Source organism: Agelaius phoeniceus, chromosome 3, assembly GCF_051311805.1.
Source record: "Agelaius phoeniceus isolate bAgePho1 chromosome 3, bAgePho1.hap1, whole genome shotgun sequence".
Lineage (NCBI taxonomy): Eukaryota > Metazoa > Chordata > Aves > Passeriformes > Icteridae > Agelaius > Agelaius phoeniceus.
In genome coordinates, this window is record NC_135267.1 from 97,381,019 (window position 1) to 97,402,405 (window position 21,387).

The 21,387-nt window shown below is 38.5% G+C and overlaps 1 protein-coding gene across 6 annotated transcripts in view; it reads right to left on the minus strand.

The window, feature by feature from the left end:
* EPRS1 (glutamyl-prolyl-tRNA synthetase 1) overlaps window positions 1-20,178 on the minus strand; it is a 37,411-nt gene extending 17,233 nt beyond the window's left edge. For 3 of the 6 annotated variants that reach the window (XM_077175931.1, XM_077175930.1, XM_054628610.2), the window contains exons 1-16: window positions 20,024-20,178; window positions 17,918-18,002; window positions 13,414-13,513; window positions 11,487-11,643; window positions 10,594-10,733; window positions 9,819-9,919; window positions 8,437-8,563; window positions 8,045-8,237; window positions 7,495-7,666; window positions 6,755-6,988; window positions 5,630-5,714; window positions 5,232-5,291; window positions 4,917-4,937; window positions 2,742-2,852; window positions 1,113-1,249; window positions 206-413 (exon numbers count right to left, since the gene is read on the minus strand). In XM_077175931.1, coding sequence (XP_077032046.1) covers window positions 206-413; window positions 1,113-1,249; window positions 2,742-2,852; window positions 4,917-4,937; window positions 5,232-5,291; window positions 5,630-5,714; window positions 6,755-6,988; window positions 7,495-7,666; window positions 8,045-8,237; window positions 8,437-8,563; window positions 9,819-9,919; window positions 10,594-10,733; window positions 11,487-11,643; window positions 13,414-13,513; window positions 17,918-18,002; window positions 20,024-20,069 — 1,977 coding nt within the window. In that variant the 5' untranslated portion in view covers window positions 20,070-20,178. The remainder of the gene's footprint in view (window positions 1-205; window positions 414-1,112; window positions 1,250-2,741; window positions 2,853-4,916; window positions 4,938-5,231; window positions 5,292-5,629; window positions 5,715-6,754; window positions 6,989-7,494; window positions 7,667-8,044; window positions 8,238-8,436; window positions 8,564-9,818; window positions 9,920-10,593; window positions 10,734-11,486; window positions 11,644-13,413; window positions 13,514-17,917; window positions 18,003-20,023) is intronic. The other 3 variants (XM_054628613.2, XM_054628612.2, XM_054628611.2) reach the window with 1 other exon arrangement.
* Between the last annotated feature and the right edge of the window lie 1,209 nt (window positions 20,179-21,387).

Here is a 21,387-nt window from a genome sequence, read left to right on the forward strand (position 1 = left end):
CTGAGAATAAACAAGAGTCATATTTTAATTTTGAGATTATGACAGGTTACATGGAAACACAGAAACTAGATACACCAGCACAATTTATCTGTTTAACAAAAAACCAATTCTATTTTCAAAACCACAACTAGAAACAGTGAATTAAACAAAAAAAACAAACAACATGAAGTTTTGTGGAATTAAAGGGGACAAAAATACAACTCACCTTGCTATTTCGGTTGATATATTGCTTGAAGTCTTCATCTTTACCTAGAACTGGCTTAGTGATCAGATGCTCATAATTAACACAGACAGTTGGGATGAGGGGTGCACGTGGAGTTTCTGCCAACCAAGTGATCTTAGTAGTTTTTTTGAAGTCCTTATTATCCAAGTTCAACTTGGCATTGATAGACACAATTTTTCCACTTGAATTTCTACAGGAAAAAAGAAATTATAATGGTACAGCCTAAATGATCAGTTCTGATTCAATACTGCAAAAACAAGTGTTCAGAGTTAATTTTGAAGAGCGGATCATAGAAAATGAAAGAGTGCATTCACTGCCATTTAAGTTCTCCATTAATTTTGTTGTCTTAAATATCTACATAGAGTAAAAAGCATGGGGAGAAAAATCTTTGCGTATTTATGTTCTCTATCAGAGCTCACTCCGTTCTGGCACTGTCTCAACACAACCCCTTCAAAAATACTGTGATGACATTAAATGGTCCCCCTTCCCACCTCAGCAGCTGTGCAACTAAAACTGTGACAGGTTTAGTTCCTCAGTATGCAAAAGCAGTACTTGTTATGGGGTGAAAGTTGTTAACATTCCAGGTGGTTTTTTTCTGTCTGAAAAGGCTGTTTTACAGTGGCAATAGTGCCACAGAATCATGGAGAGCACTGGATGAGAGGGACATGCAGTATCAGGACTGACTAATGATTTCCAACTGAATCTACAGCAATATACATCCTATGCTAACATGCAGTTTCATGGCGCATTTCAAAGATTTATAGACACAGACTCATAGATTGGACATATACGGCCAACCATTGATTCTTTACTGTTACAAGCTTCCTGTTAAAAGGCAACAAAAAGCTGAAAAGCAAAAATTAACTTCATCTGCCACTGTACAGGTTACCTGTTTAATTTGGTGATGATGATATTGCCCCAATTTATGAATGTAACCACCTCTCCCTCCACCAGGGTCTCTGCATCTGCGCCCTCAATGAGGACTTTGGAGCTGTACCACACAGGCTTCAAACCAACATCAGCATTCTGTGAATAATGGTTTACATTTCAAAGACAGCAGATGAAGACAGAAGATGGACTATAACAGTAATGCAAAGCTACAATGTTTTTCCACAGCTCTCTCCAGTTTCTTCTTTACAGGCATTGTCCACATTCCCCTGATAATTCACCCAAAAAATCCACTGACAGCATATTCCATTTCCATTGCAAGATCCATGCATCTTTAGGATCTCACAGGTAAACCCAAATTTCTTCAAGTTCCCATTTTGCTAGGCAAATTCCCTTCAAAACTAATTTCAGAACTCTAATTTTTGCTTTTTTATAAGGTTATATATGGAGCTTCTTTTAGCTGCATAGATTTGTAAAGACAGAAACCAGAACTACATCACTTATAAAATATTCAGCTTTAAAGTATCTCAACAATTGAGATAAACTTCTATTTTCTAAAAAGGCCGACAGCTGTGAGTTCAGACTTTCTCAGCTGGTCAGGAGTTTTCTATTAGTTTATTTAAGTCAGTATATATTTCATTACATACTGGAGGAAGTATTTACTGGTACTATCAATGTTTTAATATGCTGGCTTGTATCTGACCAAACTTCAGTGTCTTTGAGCCTTGAAGAGTCACAGCTCTCACATCTGCTCAAAACCTGATTCCTTGTTATCAGCCACGGGCAAGAGGGGCCCAATGTCCAACTCTCAGTTACAAGAAATGGCTACAGGAGCACTCAGAGCAACAAAATCAAAACAAAGAAATGAAGCAAAGCCTCAGCAAATATTCACTCATTTCTCAGTGTAAGTGTATATAAGTTAACGGATGCTTTCAGTGACATTTCAGCACAATTGACTCAAAGGAAAGTATCTTTGTTACTAGTAGCACCAAGAAAGAGTTGTATCAGTAACACATTTCCCTATTAAGGGATATTACTCTGTTTACTGGATACTAAAAGTATCAAATCAGCAAGTTCTTTGCCTTTTGATAAGAGCTATTTGCTATACAAATTTAAAAGTCATATTAAAAATCCAGAGATTGACAGAATCAACAAGTTAATGTTACCTCTCCACATAAAACCTGATTTTATAAATCACTTAAAAAACACCTCACTGTTAATGGATAAAGAGTGTTTACTGTATTATACAGTAAACAGAGCTTGAATAAAATGTAATATTTAACCTCTGTGAAAGTTAGCATCAAACAATAGGAAAACCAGCTTGAGTAGCATTCCAGACTTGTAATGACTCACTCTTCTGAAAACTCCCAGAGAGGCCTTTTAGAGCACTTTTTATATGCACTCTATATTACAAAGAGTTCCCTCTTAAAAGAGCAAACATGTTTAGCAGTTGCACAGTTTTTGACAATTTTGAGGCAAAACAAAAGTACCCCTTGGATAGATGATCTCTATCAGATTAGCTATCTGAGCAAGCTAAAACCAGGACTCCCTTCCTGACTGTTTCATGCTAAGGTACTTCCCAACCTTACTGAGCTGCAGTACAAGAAAATTAAGAGAGTAAAGCAAGAACCTTTGGGTGTTTAGCCACTTCTTTCATCTCCTCTTGAGCTTCAGGAATATTTACTGGGACCACTGCATCTTTCAGTAAAGCAGTATACCGAGGTGCTACTGGGTCTATAACCTACAGAAAACAAATGAGGTGGATCATGAATATATGCCACTGACAAAAAAAAAAGATGCTTTACAAAACAATCACCACAAAAAAAAAAGATTATTAACTGGTATTCTTTATGTTACTGCATTTTTTCAAAGTTTGCTTTAATGTCACTTTCACCCAAAGCTACAGAATAGTGAGAAAATCATGGTAATACTTTACAATTTCCAATCTTTATTAAAATACTCTGAGTAAAAACTGGATTGGGTACTACTGACAGCAGAAGTAACCAAAATTATGGGGAAGACACAAAAAATGTACTCTGATACAATTTTACTGTGCACATAGGCTATTACATCTGAATCGCTTTTTCTCTAATTAACTAAATTTAAAGCAACAATTTTTAAGTGGAGTTTGTTCTTTTTTCCAGCAGCACAAGACCTGATCTCATACTCTTTTTCCAGGCCAGTACTCCAGCAGAATCAGTGACAGAACTGCCTGTAGAGGAGGCACCAATCAAGTCTGCAATTTTACTACAGACACATCAGATACTATAATAAGGCAATAACATAAAATTTACTTCATTCGGATTTCTACAACATGAGTTTGGCAAGAAAAAGGTACCACTAGGATGTCTTCCTGTATTTTTATTGCCCATTATCAAACATAGCAGCTGTAGTTTCTCACAGCATTTTTTATACCTGAAATACTGGTTTGTCAAACTGTTCAGAAGCACTTAAATACATAATTCAAGTAAAGCAGTTCATCTAAGGCCAAAAGGAATATCCAGGATCTACCTGGGTAACTGGAAACTGACACAAAGGAAAGCACCTGCTTTTATAAATATGAAGTAATTTTTGCTCTCCTTGGTTTATTCCTGCTCAAATGAAAAGCTACACAGCTATATATTTTTCTATATTTTTGAGAAAATTATTTAGCTTCTAATTACTTGACATTATATAATAAAGTGATATGATGATATACTCTTAAGAAGACACACTTTATTAGTTAGTAGTCCCTGAAGTCAGGCACCTAAATGTTAGACATAGACTTTGAAAAAGGACTTGTGTATGTATCTCAAAATGCAGGGGTATTATATTATTTAATATCATAATTTTGATAATTAAATGACCAGATTCTATAGTGTTATTACCAGGCTCTTTATTTTATTCATTAAAACTCGCAATCCCTTGTCAGGTGCTAAAAATTACAGGATCATGTATAAAATATGAGTTGTCACACTGATAAAGTCTTTGAGCTCAGAATTACCTGTAAGCAGCCAACTGGTTTTTCTCATATTGCAGATAGCTTTCAATCTGCACAGCCACATGTAAATAAAACTGGCTAATAAATATGGTGCTGTACAAGGAGCTGAGTCAGAGGTCTAAGAAACTCACTTTAAAAGTCAATTAAAAAAAATGAGCCTTGACAGTCCATTGTGGATTCTTCCCCTCAAATCAGTTGTTAGTCATAAATATATTTATGCAGCAACAGAAAGAACCAATTTAAAAACCTACGTGTATGTAGCAAATCAAATGCAAAATACATGAAGAATTACAAGACACATGCCAAACAAGCAAAACCTATTTAAGTGAACAGATCTGGGTACTATCTAAGCAAAACCAAGCAGGAATACCAATGCAAAATAACAGGTGTTTCCACAATCACACAAAATATGCAATCCTCATGAAAACAAATCGCCTTATTATAGTGTCCAAGCATCTGCTGCCAAAAAGCAACTCATCATGTTAAGATGCAATATTCCTGATTTGCCATTCAGTCAGAAATTCCAGCAGTGCTGGCTTGATCTCCCCAGGCAGAGCACGCAGTGCGTTCGTCCTTTTGCCACAGAAAGGAAACATGGCCAACATGAACCAAATTGAGGAAAATTTGTGTTTATGTTGACAAATCAGCCAAACCAGAGGTGGGCAGCCTTTGAAAACTAGGAATAATGCATTTTCAGTGGGTTTGTAGAGCTCCTGTTATACAAGCAAGTCCGACTGTGCTATGAAGCTGCAAAATGATAGCTTATGCTATGTATGCTTATAGCACTGTAAGCTATATGCTAAGGTAAAAAGCATTAAGTAATACCTTCTTACAGATAGCTCGCAGCTTGAAAGCAGAAAAATGAAATGCAGTTTTCAGATCAGATTTACAGCATTAATACCATTATCCTTTCCCGTACTACTAAGGAAGGCAAGTAAGTACTGGTATAGGAGAATCAATAGGATTAGTGCTTCTTCAGGTTAGAAGGGGGGGACATTCCATTTTCCTGAGAGTGCGCCAAATGATGCAGCATACTGCAACTGCTACTTGTTGTGATAAGCACTCCAATGAACGCTGGATTCTCTACATATCCTAGAAAGAGGATATCAGGAGTAGCATCAAATCCGACTAAACACATACCTTTTTGTTAAAGGACCAGATTTTATCCCACTCCATATTCACAACAGATCGAGAGGAGCCCTGGATAAAAAAAATCCGAATCAATACCACATTAATATAAATATTCTAGCTCTTAGACTAATTTAAAACAAAGTTCTTTAAACTGAAAACTCTCTATAGTTTGTTTTCATTAAAAACAGTTTTCGAGCTTGCAAAATAAACCTTCTCCAAGTAAGAAAACTGCAAGTCCATTTTGCCAACACCTACTCACAGGTGCTACCATTGTTGAAGCAATAGATGTCAAAGTAGCAAAGCTTCAAAAGCAGAAACCTCCCAGTGACAAGTACATTAAGTGAAGCTTCACAAAAATTTGTGAAACTTATTGAGGGAGATTCAAAGAATCAGAAGAAAACACCCACCTGAGCAGCAATAAACTGTTTTAGCCCTTCAACTGTCATGCCTCTTCTCAGGACACCACGGACAGTGGGAAATCTTGGGTCATCCCTAGTGGAAAACGGTATTCCATTAGTGCCATACGCTACATTTTCTAATTCTGCACTTATCAAGACTTTACTAATACTGCCACACACAAAAGGCACAGCCTCAGTGTATTTTACTCACTAAGTTCCCAGCTAGGTGAAAGCACCTAACTGAGAAGACTGAGCTCTTACCCATACAAAAAGTATGGTGAAGGTTAGGTCTCTCAAAAACTAGCAAGGCAAAAGTTATGTCCCTATCCATTATTTCCCCTCCAAGGGCACCCAGGAAATATTGCTGGAAAGAAGTGACGACTCTTTATATAAGTGATAAAATTCTATGATTTTTTTCTCTCTTATGGAAGAAATAAAAAGGCCTGATCTGCAATGTAACATTTGAATTTGCTGGGAACATGAATCAAACTTTGCTGAGGACCTAACAGGGAGGCTCAGGGTAGGAAAGGTAAAGACCATCATAAGATCAGCTACACCTCTAGGGAAAAAAAAAACAGGCAGGGACAAAAAAGGATAAATTTGGCTATAGCCAAGTGGCTCCATGCATAAACTAGGAATCTAAGCTTCCAACTCAACTGACAACTAGACAGCTAGACCACCAAACACTGTCTGCAGAAATCAAATCAATCTGAAAAAATTAACAGAAAGAAGGAGGGCGAGGGCAGGTTGGAGAGAAGTGGGATGGATTTGACTAGATGAACAGGACCAGAAACACTTCAATCCAGGCCCTCTTCTGGCATTGTTTAGGAATGACTCCAATGACAACAACCAATGACTCAAGAGTGGAAAACATACCACCCACAGCAAGAGCCAGAGTCCAAAAATAAGCTGCCTCATGTTTATTACAGGCCATGAATATGTATGTACACAGCTACTGTAGAGTAGGAAACAGACACATTGTACATACACAAGCCAGTTTAATTAATCTATATTCTTTAATATTGTTTAAATATTCATTCAAACTATCCCAAAGCAAAAATGAATGTGCTAGTCACAAGGCACATTCTTAGGGAATCTTAGGGAACAGTGCTGACCTACAGCCATGGAACATACCATCCATCCACAAGGCCTTCGTTGACAAACCACGTGAGCTTTCTCTTGGAGAGCACAGTGTTGTTGAGGTTTAGCCTGCTATACTCCCATATATACGGTTTCCTTATACCCAGAGCCTCAATAATCCAGTAGAATTGCTCATCTCTGTCATGGTATTCAGTTGTTCTCAGTGCATGTGTGACGCCTTCAATACTATCAACAATGGGGCAGGCAAAGTCGTATGTGGGATAAACACTGACAAAAAAGATCTTTAATTAGCAGGGTAGAACAAAACACTTTCTTCCCAATGAAACATTTAAACTCAGTGCAGTCTATATTCAAGCATTTTAATATATCTAACCTATGATCCTGAAAACTTTCAGATCAAGACTAAAATAACACACACACAACTAATAGTCCACAGAAAGATCCAGAGGGCAATATAATTTTAAGATGAAGAAAGCCTTCAAGAAATGAACTGATAACAGCCTTAATATTCAAGCCTAAAAAAATAATTCTACATTGCTAATGTTTTTTCCAAACATATATAAGGACTAAAACTGAAATAATATTCACTGTTGACCATAATGGCCATCTCACAGGTTTTAAAAGTAATTTGCACAAGTTTCAGAAAGTCAAGAGACTCATCAGATATTCTAGTTGAAAAACGCTAGCAAGTTCCAAGTGTTAAAAGAAATTTACTAAGGAATGCCCTGGAAAGAGCAAAAGCTACAGGCCACACAAGGAGAAAGTGGACATACTTGTAGGTACTTCCTGTTCGAGGGTGAGGCTGGTTTTTACAACGATAAAGAGTTGGATCCCTCATACATCCATTATTACTACTCATATCTATTTTTGCTCGTAGACAACAAGTTTGTCCATATTCTGTTCCCTTTTTCATTTCTTCCCACATTTGTAGATTCTTATTAACACCTAGGAACAACAAAAATACACCATTTTCTAAGGTATTATGAAGCTGATACAGAATCAAGTTTTATTATTGCAGTAAGAAAAATCAGTGCCATCCCCTCTTTGGACACCGGAATTCATTTTCACACATTTTACATTGTGAATTTTTTAAGTGATAATGAATGGTGATGAATTCATACATACACAAGTTTACTGTCCTGGTCTAAATGTGTACTTCATCCATCCACCCTTGTAGAACAAAGCACTAAACACTTTCAAGTCCCTATAAGGACCTTGAAGATATGCAATTTAGTAATCTCACTCATATTTGTTAATAAAAATCAAGCTTTGATACCAAAGCAAAAAGGTAAGAAAGCAAGACCAAAGCTTAAAATATCTTACAGTTATTTCTGTGTTTAGATTCCACTCTTTGCTCACGCTCTGCTTTCATTTGTTCTGCAGGAGTATCATCCACATACGCCTTCCCTTCTAGAATAAGCTTCTCAGCATATTTCATTATTGTTTCAAAGTGATCCGAGGTATATGTAAATTGATCTGGTTTGATGTGCAGCATGGCAACATCTTCAAGAATTACCTGCCAAGTGTGAAAACGTACACTGTAATATTCAGGAAAGGAAGTTTTCTTACATCTTTATCCTCTTCATGTAAGATGTGGTGGTTTTAATGGTCCATTGTCCAGGAAGGATAAACCATAAGAATAAGCATGAAAGAAAAGAGAGGCATGCACTTATCATTCTTTCACAGCCTATAATCCCTCTGCTATCTTATCATACCTTTTCAAAGTCTTCTTTCTCTTTTTCTGGATTTGTGTCATCAAATCTCATAATAAGTTTTCCCTTGAAGTTAACTTGGTAGTGCTGATTTAGCAGGGCAGCTTTGGCATGACCAATATGTAGATATCTAAAAAAGAAATTAAAAAATAAATATATACACCAGAACTACTTCAGCTAGACTATTTGTGGGGGAAGGAGAAAGAATGGAGAGCAATACCTAAGTGTAACAAACAGCAAACCTAGGATATTTGCTGAAATACTACACGTTTATGAAAACAGATTATGTTTCTTCTATTACAAATTTAGTAGTTGACTGTTAAAAATAACTAAATATGTAAATTAGAGTGTTGCTATGGATATAAAGATTGGACTGCAATTATCTCCATTTTTACAGACTAACTTAAACCAACTGCTGATGATACCCAGGAGCAGCTACCAGATAATCTGAACCTACCACATTCTCAAGAGTGAAATTTTCCTATTGCTGCATATTTTTTAATATAAGCTATAAAGCTACTGACTAATTTAAACTAAATATAAATCCCCAAATCCACAAAATTAAAATCTCCGACAAAAAGAGAGTAACATGTCCCTGAAGAGCAGTGTTTTAAAACACCAGGATTAAGACACTAAAAACTACTAAAGTAAACTGAGAATAATATATGTTATAGACATACACATACATAATACATGATTCACAGTATTTGAGTAAAGTTTATATTGGACTAATAGAGTAAGAAACTCAACTACACAAGTCACGTGACGCTGAACAGCCAGTTTAATGAACAAATGCAATAGTGGAAATTTTATAGGCCATCAGGCAACTCCAAAAAGAAACAGAAAATAAAAAGCTGGCTGAAAATTGAGTTTATTATACTGGCTCATCACATCTTCTCTGTGTGATCTTTAAGGAATGTGTGCTTTGGTATTCCACACAATCTGGACCCCTGGCCCTCCATTATACATCTTGTGTCAAGCTTCCCCAAGGAAGGCGATCCCACACATCTTTCCTTTCTCAAATCTAGGCTGCCTTGGGAAGCACCGAGTCCCTTGACCCAATTCATAAGGACTGCATGTTCACACCATAGCTCCTGGCAGGGCACACACATCCATTATCCATACAAATGCCATCCTCCTGCTTCTCCTCATCCCACTGCTGAGCTGCACAACTCCATCTCACAACTAAACTCCCTATTCCAAGTCCAGACAACAGCGCAATGAAGTACAGAGGAGAAGTGTACAAACAGCTCTAGTGGAGACAAAGCTTTTAACACTCATTTGGTTTAACAGCCTTGTCTGATAAGCTGATTACCATCCTCACCAAAATACTTTAAAAAACAAAAAACAAAATAGAACCTTGGCAAAGTATTCATGTTTCTTACCCACTTGCTTCAGGAGGAAACCTCACAATGACCTTTCCCATCTCTGCGCCAGGAAGTTCAACAAACTTCCCAACATCTGCTTTCTTTTCTTTTTCTGTTGCCTTGAAAACAGACATAATTACAGATTGTATTACCTGTAAAATCGGATATAAAACTCTAGATAACAACTGCTGTATCAAAGTCTCCTTTCAAACCTACAAGCTGCCATATTGGACTCCAAATTCATCTCTTCACAACTTTCACATTACTCAGGACTCCAAATAAAGATTAAGTCTAGAGTTTTAAGTTATTTTGTCTTCAAATCTGGTCCAGAACTGAAAATTCCCACTAAGTTGTCTAATTTACTCCATAGAAGAAAACTATGCTAGTTTTTCTTCTATGCTAGAAGAAAATTGCTAGTTAAGGTTTTGTATCTTAGTGTTCTTAACCTGAACATGATTAACAAATTCGGTCAACTTTCAGTCAAGAGCAATCTTTGCAGGTCCATCAGGATCTCAAACTGTCTTTAGAAAAAGCAAACAATACAGCTAAAGAGCAGTGCTGATTAAAAGAAGAGGTGCCATATTTCCACAATTCCACTTACACACTGGACTAGACAGCTCATGCCTTTTTAAAATTGAAATCAACAGCTTTAGCTGTAAACAAGAGTTTACAAAAGTTTAGCTCACTGTAATATACTTTCAGTATTTAATTCTCTAACTTAAAAAGAAAAAATTCTTGCAGTGTATTCACAGAAATAAAGCTACTCTCTCCAGAAGATCTGAGTAAATCTTACCATTTTAACCTTTGGTGTGCCAGCAGCCCACTTGGCTCCTACAGACTGGAAAGCACGTTGTACCTCAAGGAAGCTGTACCACCGCTTTGCATGCACAGGAGCTTTGTTTTGTTCTAACTGCTCTTGCCACGTACCATTATCTGTTAGAAAACAAAGAAGTTTTCAAACTATTTAACTATAAAAATAAAATTATTTTTATCAACAGCAGCTTTTCAGATTGCTTTTAAGAGCAGCAACACTGAAAAAGCACCAAAACCTGCTAGCTTTTAATCTTAATTATTCCCTATACTTTCAAGTGGAATTGGGTTATACTGAATGGTAGATTGTCACCTATCACCTTTAGATATAGAGCTAAGAGAAAATAAAAACCAAATCCATAAAAACAGATCATCAAAGCTTCTTTAACCTCTAAAGAGCATTTTGCAGAATAACATCTACCTCTTTTAATAATTCAAAGTAAACACGGAAGAAATTTCCTCTGCTAAGATAATGTCACGGAAAGGTCAATGCATATAATTTTACACTGCACATTTTCATATTGAGGCAACAGGTAATAAAAGATGTTCTTGCAATTATTAGCACAAAAGAAATTAGAAAAAGTTCCACCTAGGGATTACAGCTCATAAATTTCCAAATGTAGCAACAATTTAAAAAAATAAAATCTAGGATTTCCTAAGCTATACTATTAAGGTATAGCTTAGGAAATTCCTAAGCTATCCCCATCACTAGGGATGCACAGGTCACAGCACTGTGCATGACAGTAGACAGTCTGTCATAGAGCTAGGAGTCACTACTAGCATCCACAAAAAAGAAAAATTGGGGATTCTTGTTGTATATTGATTATCAAAATATTGATACTTCAAGCCAGTGAAACAGAGAATATAAACCAATACCTTTTAGTACAGCCCAGACACACAAATCTGCAAGACTCAGAGAGTTTCCCACCAAGTAGGTCCGTAGAGACAGACAGTGGTTGAGTTCTTGGATGGCTGAAGGAAACTGGCTGGCAGTGGATAACTTTGTAGCACTGAACTCCAGCCAGTGGTCAATCTTGTTTGAAAGGACAAAAGACAGTTAAAATTACTAATGGAATGAGAATTAAGCTTGCTAAATAACTGAATAATACGCAATTGATCTAATAGCTGAACAGAAGATATTAACAGGAACATTAGAATTAAATATATCAGATCATAACATATGTTGAAGGAATATTTAAAATAAATTATACTGAAAAAATCACCAAGAACAATACTAAATAATGAAATTTAATTTCTTCCTTCAGCATGAATTCAAATTGCTGAAAACATCAACTTCACTGCAGTTATTTCAACTGGTAAAATAATAAGCAGTTCTCAGGTACTCCCTTATCACAAGAGTCTATAAAAATCATCACTCTCCTTTAGCTATTTACATATCATATTTGTCACCTATTTCCTCTTCCTGGTGCTACTGCTGGTTAGTATACCATTTTCCCCTCAGTCCCTATTTTCTCTTCCTCATCTCCTTTTAGATTTGAAGAAATCAAACCCCTGAACTTCACAAGTCCTACTCCGCACTCCTGCAAAAGTCTTTTCCATCTATCTTTGTACATAAACACAAAAAAATATTAAGAATTAGGCTAGTTGATAATGTAGAACTGAATCCCTCAATCCTGCAAGAGACTAAGTGTCTCTTCTCTGGTCCTATTTCATGTGTAACTGTTCTGCAAACTGCAACGGGAATCCTTCCAATGTTCAGGCAACGTGGCAGGCACAGATGTAATTACAACCTCCACAGAATTCAGTCATTTGCAGTTGCACGCCAAAATATGTGCACCACAAATGCAGCTGTCCCGGTACTTCTCCAAGTACAGTATTATTTTGGAAAGAGGCAGAAGTGAAAAGAAGTATTGTACCAGCCCTGAAAGTGCGTTTGCTGAGGTCTGGGCTTAACTTAAAAACAAAGGATTTGGACAGAAATTTTAAATAGCCACAAGATAACTTACAACTTTTTAATGCCTCACAGGCAAAGTAGTAAGACAACAATTCCCTTGAGACCAGCTATGAGGGCAGAAGAGTGATTGAAGAGTGATTACCACTGGCTTCAAGAAGAAAAGACCTGAATCAAATCCTTCAGTTCCTCCCCAAATTTCAGAGAAGTAAATTTCAATTTGTCTGCTAGTTTCAGTTATCAATTTAAAATTCAGCATATGATTGATTATCCTGAGCTAGACCCAGGAAGAAACCAGGGTCAGAGTTTTGTCTATCATACACAGTAAATGCCACACAGTGTTCAGTGGTGTTACACTGAAGTGTTACAAGACAGCAACTGATGGCAACAGAGCTGAGAGAAGTGAGGAGGGAAAATCCATGTTTTACCTTCCAACTTGAATTATTTTATATTAGCAAACTGTCTGCTTAGGAGTTGCTGTTGCAGGAGTGGGCAAGGGCAACCCTTCCAAAGCTCAGATTTCTTAGTCTTTATACAGTTTTCTTAGTCTTTATATTTCTTTATATGAAGGAGGAAGCTTACCAAAGCAAACCCTTCAACATCCCACATAGCTAGAACCTCAGTCTAACAGTAAAATGCAGAACAATAGACACAAGGTCAAAAAAAAACCCCAACCCCAAACCCCCCCTGCCCCCAAACTTAGAACAGGCCAAAAGACAAAAAGGGAAAAGGAAAAAAAACCCCAAGAGACAAGAGAGTGATTCAAGGCCAAGGTGGATGGGACTTTGAGCAAACTGGTCTAATGGAAAGTGTCCCCACCCATGGAAAATAGATGGTCTTTAATGTCCTTTCCAACCCAAACCATGTTATGATTCTGTGATTCCTTCTCACCTCAGTGTGTTCCAACAGATTTGAGCCATACAACCCAGCAGAGGCAGCAGCTCGAGCCAGGTACCGAGCTATTGAATTCACATCAGTAAATGAAACTTGCCTAAAAAAAAAAGATAGGGGCAAGGCAAAGGTAAATTACTACCTCCAGTCAGTTCAACTTTAATTGCACATACATAGTTGAAACATGTGCAAAGGAAACACAAAATAACTTCCAGGCGAGCCAACAGGTACCAGGTCACCAGAGTAGAAAAACAAAAATAAAATAAACCTAGAACAGGAATAAATAAGTCCTTGCTTTTCTATCACCAGATGGAATAATAACCTTCTAAGTGTGTGAGAATTTTGTTTAAGCTGAAAATGAGAAAATAAGACTGATTATTCTTTCGAATACTAAAGCTCTCTTCACATCTGACAGAATTCATAAGTATAACCCGAGCTACAGATTTTCCAGATTATAAGGAGCTAATCAATATCTGTTTTCTTTTCATAAAGAAGGATCACTTTGAAGAGGATTCCTAGTGAATCAACAGAAGAATTGAGAGGTCTTCATCATGGTTTTAAGGGCTAGCATCAGGGGAAAAAAATCCCTGTTCATTTGTTACTTACTTTACTCAATTCACACTTCACAGAAACCATCCCCTGGTGAACAAACTTCCCTGCATGTATTTGTTTTTTTACGCAGTCTTCTCCAGATAACAGACTAATTTGAATTTTTTTGTCCCCATGCTGCTTATGAAAGCCCTCAACAGATCTGCAGAAGAAGGGCTCTCCAAAGGGAGTACTCCTTTGTTTTCATGTCAATTTTCTACATTACATACAGTATCAAAAAAAGCTGTACTCTATCAGAAATCTAGCTTCCAGTTCATCTAAGATAAATTAATATTTGCTAAAGAACTTGTAAGAAAGATGCATCCAGAAACATCAGTTCTCCAAATAATACTCATTGCTACTCTACAGTCCCACATAGATGCAGACTGCAAAAACAGAGCTCCAATTGCTTCTAAATCAAGCATTGGTATCAACAAAAGGAGTCCCTGTGTTTTTTTTTAACATTTACTCAATTTAATGGACTGAATGCTATACTCCAACTTGTCCAACCAAGGTTCCACTTCTGTTCTGTCATTGTTCTCTATTTCCTTTTTTACCTACTGCATCCTTTATAAAATTAAAAGAATTGTGATAGCCCTCAAGCCTTGCAAAAATCAACAAAAGTTCTGAAAATTATACAGAATGTACTTGATATATTAACAATTAAAATGTGCCCCATTTTTAGTACAAATGGACCAGCCAGTCTCATTAGGCTAATTGCAGTACAACCTAAGGAATATAGTTCATTGGGAGGGTTTTTTTGGTTTGCTTGTTTTTAATTTTGCTTGCTTTCCAAGCATCTAGGATCCAGTATATATATACAGAAGATCCATAAAATGTAACTAAAACCCAAAGTCACAGTAGGGTGTTTAAATTATACCCTACTGTGTACTTGAAAATGTGTCCTATTCTAATTTCCCACTATCAGATTTTAAGGAAGCTTTTATAAACTGAGAAAAACAAATCATTTCCAATACAGTTTCACTTGAAAAGTCTGTGAAATGCACTTTTATTGTTTTCTCTAATTCATAACAAAACAAATACCCTTGATTACTCAAGCAAAACTGAATACATGTATGAAATGGGAAAATGTTACTCTGAATAAATCTTACTTATGCTTTAAAAGTTAAAAATACTCCCACCCAAACATCACTAATTGACCTCTTTGAAAAAGTTATAAAAGACTTTTTGCAGCCAATGCTTGCTAACTCCAGGGCTAAGTAAAGAAGAATGAACAGGGAAAATGCAATGCTACAGGCAGAGTGGCTATTGACAGTGACATGAAATGCCACATAATTAAACACCAGGGCAAATGTTCAAGAAGACAAGATGCAAAAAAGGGACCAAAAAATAATAGCAAACACATAATACAAAAAACCCGAAAACACAAATTATTTCCAACCATAATAAATCAATGTTGAATTGACTTGCTAAAAGCTTTTGCTTGATCTGCCTAGGAAGAATAACTACTCTGAAATGTGCATGTGCCCACCACACAAAAGCTGTACTGCAGCTTGTTTTGACAAGACACAGGTACACCAAAACTCTCCAAAAAGCCATCAGCACTTAGCAGAGTAGTTTGCTTAGGAGCTATTACTACAAGAAGTTTTGAAGCTAAATCTTCAAAAATAACCTTTAAAATAAAATTCATCATCTCAAATGAGCGATAAACCTTTTAGGTAGCTGGCTGACAGCTAAGTTTCATCTAGCTAGCTGAAAATTTTGTCACCAGATTTTAACTGAGTTTCAAAACCAAACATAGAAGAATCACAAATAAAATGTTCTTTCTTGTTCAAGTGAAGTCATTAGAACTAATGGATTCAAAAAAAGAAAAAAAAAAATCTGAAACATCCAAAGTGATTTTCACAACATGCCAAACAAGATGCTTCAGCAGAACTGATGCCATGAAATCCATTTAGCAAAAGCATTAGTTGAGATACAAATTCAGCTGATGCCTCTCACATTGCAGATATACTTTTAACAGGCTTTAAGGCAGAGAATCAATTTGCAAAATTACTACAACCAAGCAAGGGAAAATTAATGCAATACTGAGGTCTGGAATAACTTCTTGAACATAAGCCAATGCAAGGGATGAGAGGACACTAACACACAAAAATTTCCATCTGATGGGCCCATGATTCTAGACATTATCTACCCAGGGCCAAAGTGCAGAAAAAGTGTTTGCTTTACATTTCTGACAAGTTCCATTACAGCCAAAATGAGTGGTTTTGCAATGCAGTAGGAAGAAGGCATGGCAACACTAAATTATTTAATGAAAGAAATATTATTTCAAAGCAAATGATATACATTAAAAATATTGTGTCACAGGAGCACATATATGTATAAATACATACATATATATATATATATATGTATATATTTTAACATATATATATCCATCCACTGCCCAAACAGTCAAAGTAAAACAAAATCCAAACCTGACTAAGGCTACTTAAGGGGAAAATTTTTTCCTGCAAGTAAAATATATCCAATTAACTTTCTGTTATGTAAGCTGTATCCCACATGTGCAAAACACACACTGAAGATTATTAAAGCTGTACCAATTAAATCCCAATATAATCTGTCATATTTCTCTTGCTTTCATTCAAAATCACAAATTCAGCGCCATCACCAGGCACAGCAAAAGAAAATACGCAATATCAGATTATGCAAGAACCCCTATGTGAGTTCAGGTCTGACATTTTAAACAGAAAACAGTATTTGCAACCAGTAAAACAACCATGACTGAAGGCTGTGAATCTTCCTGTGCTTTGATTCTCTGCAAATATATGTACATAGTGACAAGTTTATTACCTAAGGTTAGAAGACATGGAAATGCTCAGTTAGTGTTAATTTATGAGGAGCAAGTCAGTAACTGCAATACAAGATGAAATACGTTGCTTTTATAGCCATTTTTCAGACAAGCAGGTATTCCAGTCTATGATGCATTGGTGGCTCTAACAGCATCTCCTACTGAATTAGCTCACGAAATGAGAGTTTGCCAGCAAGTCTGTGAACAATAGATTCCCCCAAATCTTAAAAAAAAAAAAATCAGTGTTCAAAAACTACAGTTATAATCAGTAATTCCAAATTCATCATGGTGTTACCATACTTTAAGTTACAACTGCAATGCTCATGTGTACAAATATGCTCCTAAATGCAGATACTAAATGCTAGAGTTTCCACTGCTATGTCAGGCAGCAGGATCTCTCCTCTTGATATACCCAGATGTCTTAACTCATATGGAATTGAAGAAAACAATGCAGCTTCCCAAAACTAACAGTGTTAGTCCTGCATTTCTGATAGGCATTTGATCTCACTCTGACTGTAAAAACCATCTTTGTGTCCCAAACTTGAAGTTATCCATTCCAATGGCACAGTATTTTTAGAAGGACAGACAATATAATACTACAAAAATTTCCAGTATTCTTTCTACAGTGTGCAGATGGATACACTGAATAGCACTACACAGGTAATTAGCACTTTACTGACATCATGCCTTTGCTTATACACATACATTAGGGAGCTTAAAATGATGTTATCTCAACATTCAAATTTCAGTCCACCACACATGTACAAGCCCAAGGAATCTTATATTATCAAACTTCTCTAATATAAAACAGCCTTGCTGCTGGTAACCCATGGCACCACACAAAGTCCTAAACAGTAAAGTAACTGGTACAACATAAATATTATACATAGGTACATGTAAATAAAAAGTTTTTTCCATAAAGATCTAGTTCAGAATATACTGTAAATGTTTTGCCTGTGCTAGAGACACCAGTAATGCAGTGATGAATAAAACTGTGGTTTTTTTCTTTTCCTCCTACCTCAAAAGGTTACTGTCAATGCTACAACCATGTGATTTTTAAAACTGCTGACCCAAAGGTAGAAGGAGAGATGCAAAGTCACTTACTCAGACACAGAGAGGATGGTTTCTTTGCCTTCTTGCACTGAAATTTCAACATCATTCTTCACATGCTCCACCGTCAGCAGAGCTCCTTGATAAAACAAGAGAAAAAGATACTGAACTTCCAGGAGAGATACATTTCATAGTTACAACCAACCACTTACATCTCCTATCCACTAGGACCAGGTGACTGAAGCGACTCCTTCAAATGAGAATGCCCAGGGAAACAAAAAAATCAATGTTCAGTCTCATATGCAAGAGGCTTCTTCTTGGCAATCCTTACAGCCTCAAATTGATAATGTCCAGCACTCAGTGATCTGCAGTGAGCTCAGCAAGTGTCAGCTGTGATATCTTTTTGCTTCCTAAGGGTATGGTAAAAATGAGTCCTGTCGCCCAGTATATGAGGAGAATGTAATCAAAAGCTCTTAATTATTGAACAATATTACTAATATTGTTATTGAACAATATTACTAACCAGCCCTGACACGTGCATCAAAGGAGATCAATTACTCAATATACCAGCATTTTCTGATCAAGGATGAGACTATTTTTAACCTGATTTAAAGTTTATGAAAAGATTAGCCATTCAAAACCAAGAAACTTTATCCATGTAAAAGCACAGGAAGCTTACACACATTTTCAAAGTAGTTTACCAGTGACAGTAAGAAATGGTCTGCAGAAAGAAAATAATTACTGAAGTTTTTAGGCTACACCATTGACTGTAAGACAGCTCTGTCCACATTCCAAGAGGCTTGATGCAAACCTGCTCTGATCTCGAGGCTCTACAGCATGACACAGCAGCTCAAACAGAGCACCGAGCTCACTTGGATGCGTTTCTGCACTGGCTCTGCTCCAGACTCAGCCTGCTGAGCACAAGAGGAGCTTGTGTTCTCTAACTTTGCTCAGAGGCACGTACAAAGGCAGCAAGCTTTTACATAGGCAAATCAGGAACTGTACTCTAGGTCTAGAAAGCCACCTAACCTGTTAAAGTCTCCACAGCATGCTGTGCACTTTACCTTCCCTTGAACAATGCTCCAGCTACCAAGGCAGATGATACTAAAAGCTATTAATACACTGGCCTAAATACAAACCACTGGAGCTAGGAATTCCCTAGCTCTCACCTCTGCTCAGCTGAAAACCTTTCTTGTGGCATTAAGAGTAAGTCAAGGTTCTTCTTCTCATCCCTCAGCTATCCATCTGTGAAATTCAGGGTGACATCCCTTATGCATTACGTTAGTAAGACACGTAAGTATTTTAATAACATGCACGGAAATGCTTTGAAAATAACAAGTATTATGTGCACCAATCTATGTAATTAGTACTGATGACATTAAAAACTACTACACTTTTCTTGCACAGCAGACACAATGAAGAGTATGAAGTAGGGATGAGTAAGATGAGTATGCTTGTATCCTTGATATAAATGTTTCATCTGTAATATGTAACACTTCTGACACAATCATGCAATCTCCCGAAATAAACCTCCAGTGCCACACACCAGCTGTCAAACAAAATAAGTCTCCAAAGCCCCTAAAACTGATGTTAATCATAATTCATATTGCATCATTTTCTTTTTTGGCAAATCAGTATAAACAAGTCTCAGGAGAAATGTTATTTAAAACATAAATGTTTTTGTACCTTGAATCAGTAATCATGCAAGTTGTATTCAACTCTGAAATCCATTTGGGAGTAACAGCAAGAAAAATAAATCAATAAGCTACGATGAAGAATAGGAAGAAAATTTATTTTGAACAGCTACAACTGTTCAAAAGTCACCCGTACCCGAGTTCCCGCAGCCAGAGTTATGCCCAGCGCCGGCCGCTCCGCCACGGCCCGAGCAGCTGCCCAGAGGGACCCGCGGCGGGCACACGGCCCCGGGGAAGGGCGGCAGGGATGGGACGGACGAGAGGAACGGGAAAGACGGGAGGAATGGGAAGGACGGGCACGGGCCTCGGTGCCGCCTCGCCCGGCCCCGCACGCGGGCACGGCCGGCGCCGCATGATGCAACACGGGCGGGAGGGAGCGAGGGAGGCGGGGAGGGGACGGAGCCCCGCCGGACCCCCGGCAAAGCGGGATCGGGGCGGCGCGGGGCGAGGCCCGGCCCGCACTTACCGAGAGGGGGACTGCTCGCGTCCACGGTGAGGCTCAGAGCCGCCATTCCCGCCGCCAGCGCCGGAACCGAGGGAGGCGGCGGGGCGGGGCGCGCAGCGCTGCCAGCTCGGCAGGGGCCGGCGCGGCCAGGGCGGCCCGGCAGGACCCGCCCCGGGGCGGGAGAAGCGCTCGTCACTTCCGCGGGAGAAGCCGTAGGGGCGGCGGAGCGGGAGGTGAGGGTGCCCGGTGTGTCCCTTCGCTGTCGCGGCCCAGAGCCCGCCCGGAGGAGGGGGCGAGGCCGGAGCCGGAGCTGGCCGGAGATGACGAGCGGGCGGCGCACGAGGCCCTCCCGGGCCCTCCCGGCCGCGCCGGTGGAGCCCTGGGGAACCGGCCGGGGTGAGGGATGGGTGCTGGGTGAGGGCTGCCCTGCCCCTCAGCAAACCAGATGCTGGTGCTTCCCTTCTCACGGCTTCTCCGGCTGAGCCTTCCCCAGGGCTTTGCGGGCGCTGCCTGCCAAAGCCCTTAGCTGGATGTCTGGCTAGCAGACGTGGAGATGCCTCCAGCCCCTTTTCTATGTGTGATGATCCAAACAAATCGAGCAGCGCAACACACACCGACACGTTTGAGTGCGGTGGTTTCACTCCTCTGGTTTTGTAGGATGTCACTTGTTAAACTTCTGACAAACGTGCGAATTTTGCAGCGGGTCAAATGAGTCCTAGAATACCCCGAGTGGGAAGGGACCCACAAGGATCTTTGAGTTCAACTCCTGGCCCTGCACAACGTGGTCCAAACGCTTTTGCACTCTGGCAGGCTTGGCACTGTGACCACTTCACTGGAGAGCCTGTCCCAGTGCCCAGCCACCTTCTGGAGCCTTGGAATGAATTACAAAATGCTGCGTCACCGAGTTTTCACAGCAGACTGGCTCAAATTCACTTTGTTGCAAGGACAATGCAGTGTCCCTGTGATTTCTCGCCCCCCCATCTATTTTATAGATGTTACTGTAGCACCTAATGTGCTAACAGAGACATTATCAAATGCTTGATTGGTGAACCAGTGCTTTTTGTGCAGTGGAGGTAGTGGTATAGCCAGAGCATGACTGCACATTACATGCTGGTTTTTATGCTTGATTCCTGCTGCTGGATTTAATTTCAACTTTGCCTACTCTTCTCTGTAAGCGGTTCTACAGTTTCTGTAAGCATGGAAAGTATTTCCACGAGTTTCCATACATAAGTACCTTTCCACATCATTCAGAAGCTGATACATGCTGTGTGTTCTACTCCCATTCAGGTAGCTAAATGAGCTGACAGAAATTACAGCAGAATTAGAAAGAGGCTTATGCTGAAGAGATTTTCAAACCTATTGCAAGTTTCAGATGAAAATAAGAT